Source organism: Cyprinodon variegatus, unplaced genomic scaffold, assembly GCF_000732505.1.
Source record: "Cyprinodon variegatus isolate N-32 unplaced genomic scaffold, C_variegatus-1.0 Scaffold625, whole genome shotgun sequence".
Taxonomy (NCBI): Eukaryota; Metazoa; Chordata; class Actinopteri; order Cyprinodontiformes; family Cyprinodontidae; genus Cyprinodon; species Cyprinodon variegatus.
Window position 1 is genome coordinate 230,106 of NW_015151078.1, and position 2,576 is coordinate 232,681.

At 40.5% G+C, this 2,576-nt stretch overlaps 1 protein-coding gene across 1 annotated transcript in view; it reads left to right on the forward strand.

Annotated features, from left to right (window-relative positions):
* The first annotated feature begins 439 nt into the window (after positions 1 to 439).
* The window catches only part of ripk2 (receptor interacting serine/threonine kinase 2), a 24,423-nt gene continuing 22,286 nt past the window's right edge, over positions 440 to 2,576 (forward strand). Inside the window, exon 1 of the mRNA XM_015393119.1 lies at positions 440 to 957. Within this exon, the coding sequence (XP_015248605.1) occupies positions 761 to 957 (197 nt within the window). The 5' untranslated portion in view covers positions 440 to 760. The remainder of the gene's footprint in view (positions 958 to 2,576) is intronic.

Consider the following 2,576-nt stretch of genomic DNA (forward strand, 5'->3'; position numbering starts at 1 on the left):
TTTCTGTTTTTAGTCTTTACATGAATATGAGGTCAAAAGTTATAGAAAGTAGGTGACAGGTTTAAAATTCTTCTCCATTTAGGGGAGGTCACGTGGATGTATGTAACTTCAGCCTAATTATTACACCTTTGAGGAAAACCCAGATTTTGGGAAATTCCCGAGCATTTGAAAACCCCCAAATAATAGCTTGTGTAAATTGAGAGTTGTTTTTCTTCAAGTGAAACTGAAACAAAACAACACATTTTACGACCCAATAAAATGTATGTTTTTAAATGAAAAGTGTAAAAACACATCAAAAGATCATTTCTAGGCTTACATACACACATAACGTTTCTTTCCATTCAATAATATGCAGACCTAACTGTCCTGTTTCAGTGTATCTGCTGAAATTTATTTTGTCCTCCAAACGTGAACGCACCACCCAAACCCGGAAGTGAGTCTTCATTGGCCTCACTGAATTGTGCTGCGTTAAATACCGTCGGAGCGCCCTGTGCAGCGCCTTCTTGTCGACTTGTGTTCACTCCCTCGGTCTGTCGCTCCATCAATAAACCGATAGGTGAAAGCGCACGCGCTCTCTCATCGGTAAAATCTGTGAACCGCGTCGCTGGCTCCTCTCCTTCAGCCTCCCAGCTAGCTTAACCCCCCTCGCTAGCGTTAGTTTCGGGTAAATGGGATAGTTGTTCCTCATTGCGTTTGACCGAAACAGGCAGTTCTGCTGTTTATCTTATCAGTCCGTCCACTCCGAACATCAGAGACTGCTATGGAGCGGCATGGGGCCGTGGGCTGCGTGAACATCGGGACCCTGACGAGCACTTTGCCTGCGATCCCTTACCAGAAGCTGACGGACCTTTACTACCTGAGCAGGGGGGGCTTCGGCACCGTGTTCAAGGCGCAGCACTCCGACTGGAGAACCACCGTGGCCATCAAGTGCCTGAAGCTCGACTCGGTGGGAGAGAGGTACCTCAGCCACTGCTGTCTGTAGAAGTTTATTCCTAATCAATCTTCTAATTGATTAATTAGGAAACATCTTGTCCAGTTAAGAGTCTAGATTGGCGTGTTTATGTGTCATCGATGCAAAGTGGAGTGAAAAAAGATTTGTTTTTAAGGAATATGTGCCTTTCTAGAGTCACCCATTATTGGACATCCTACTACAGTTTTTTAATAGCATGGCATCTAAAATTAGAGATTGCTGCGTGCTCTTCTTTGCTAAACATCACCAGATTAAGTGGGATTAAATGGAAGTCTGTGATTGTCAGTTTTCCTAATTTGCTCCTTTAATTCTCATCCCTTAACCCTGTTAAAGAAAAGCACACCCACAGCATGATCCTGCCACCTCTATGTTTTGTGTTGGCATGTTTTTTTAACTCCCACACAGTGTTGTGGTTAAAATAGAGTGTCATTTCTCTTTCTGGCTTCCTTCTAACAATAGCCAGAGGTTTCAAGTAACAAAGTACAAATACTTAATTACTGTACTTAAGTACACTTTTTAGGTATTTATACTTTACTCCATTACTTATTTGTCTTCCTACTTCTGACTTCTACTCATTACATTTTCACACAAGTATCTATACTTTCTATTTCTTACATGTTTTAAACAAACGTCACTCGTTACTCTTGGTTTCGGTTTAATGTTTATAAATGTTTATTTCCCGTCATTTGCTCCATCCAATGCAGATCATTGGCTCCACCCACATCTAGTGAAAACTAGTGTGATTGGATGAGTCATATAACGCAAACACTCATTGGTTAGCTAAAGGAAATCATCAGAAGCAAGCAGGTGTTCTTCAAACTGCTAACGTGAATTGTCTATGCCATGCTACAATGTAGGATTCAGAAAAAGATGTTAAAATGTCTGAAAGGTCGGACACAGGCGAGAGCGTATCGGGAGACGGAGACCAACAAGACCTCCCTCATCCTTGGCAATATCTCCAAGAATATTTAGAAATAGTCGAAAAATTGAGCTTTTAATCCATATAGTGGCATCTGGCTGTTTTTTTTAAAGGTTACTTTATACTTTTAAACTTTTAATAAGTTTTTGGAGCACATACTTTTTCACTTTTACTTGAGTAAAGAGGTCAAGTTGATACTTCAACTTTTACCAGAGTGTTTTCAAACTACAGTATCTTTACTTCTACTAAAGTAACAAATGTGTGAACTTTTGACACCACTGGTAATTGCTTTAATCTGGGCAATCCTTTCATAAAGGATACTAGGGCTGGGCGATAAGACGATACGTATCGTACGGACGATAGAAAAGTGTCTATCGTGCTAATTCTATTCTATTGTTTCTATCGTTTCTAACACAATTTTATCTCGTATTCATGCAATTATTTCCCATGGTAGACTACGACAATCGTATTAGTGTAGCCACGTAGCCTACACACAGCTTATAAGTGATAAACAAGATTTTTTTTTTATCCACAAAGAAGCGCCGTCCTGTGGTTTTTGCAACATGACGCTTCTTTACGGGTTTTTGACTCACACACGGGTTTTGCGACATGCTTTACGTTACTTAATTCATGAGAGATGGAGACGCAGGAGGCTGAAGTATTAAACCGGTGGTCGCAACAAACAGA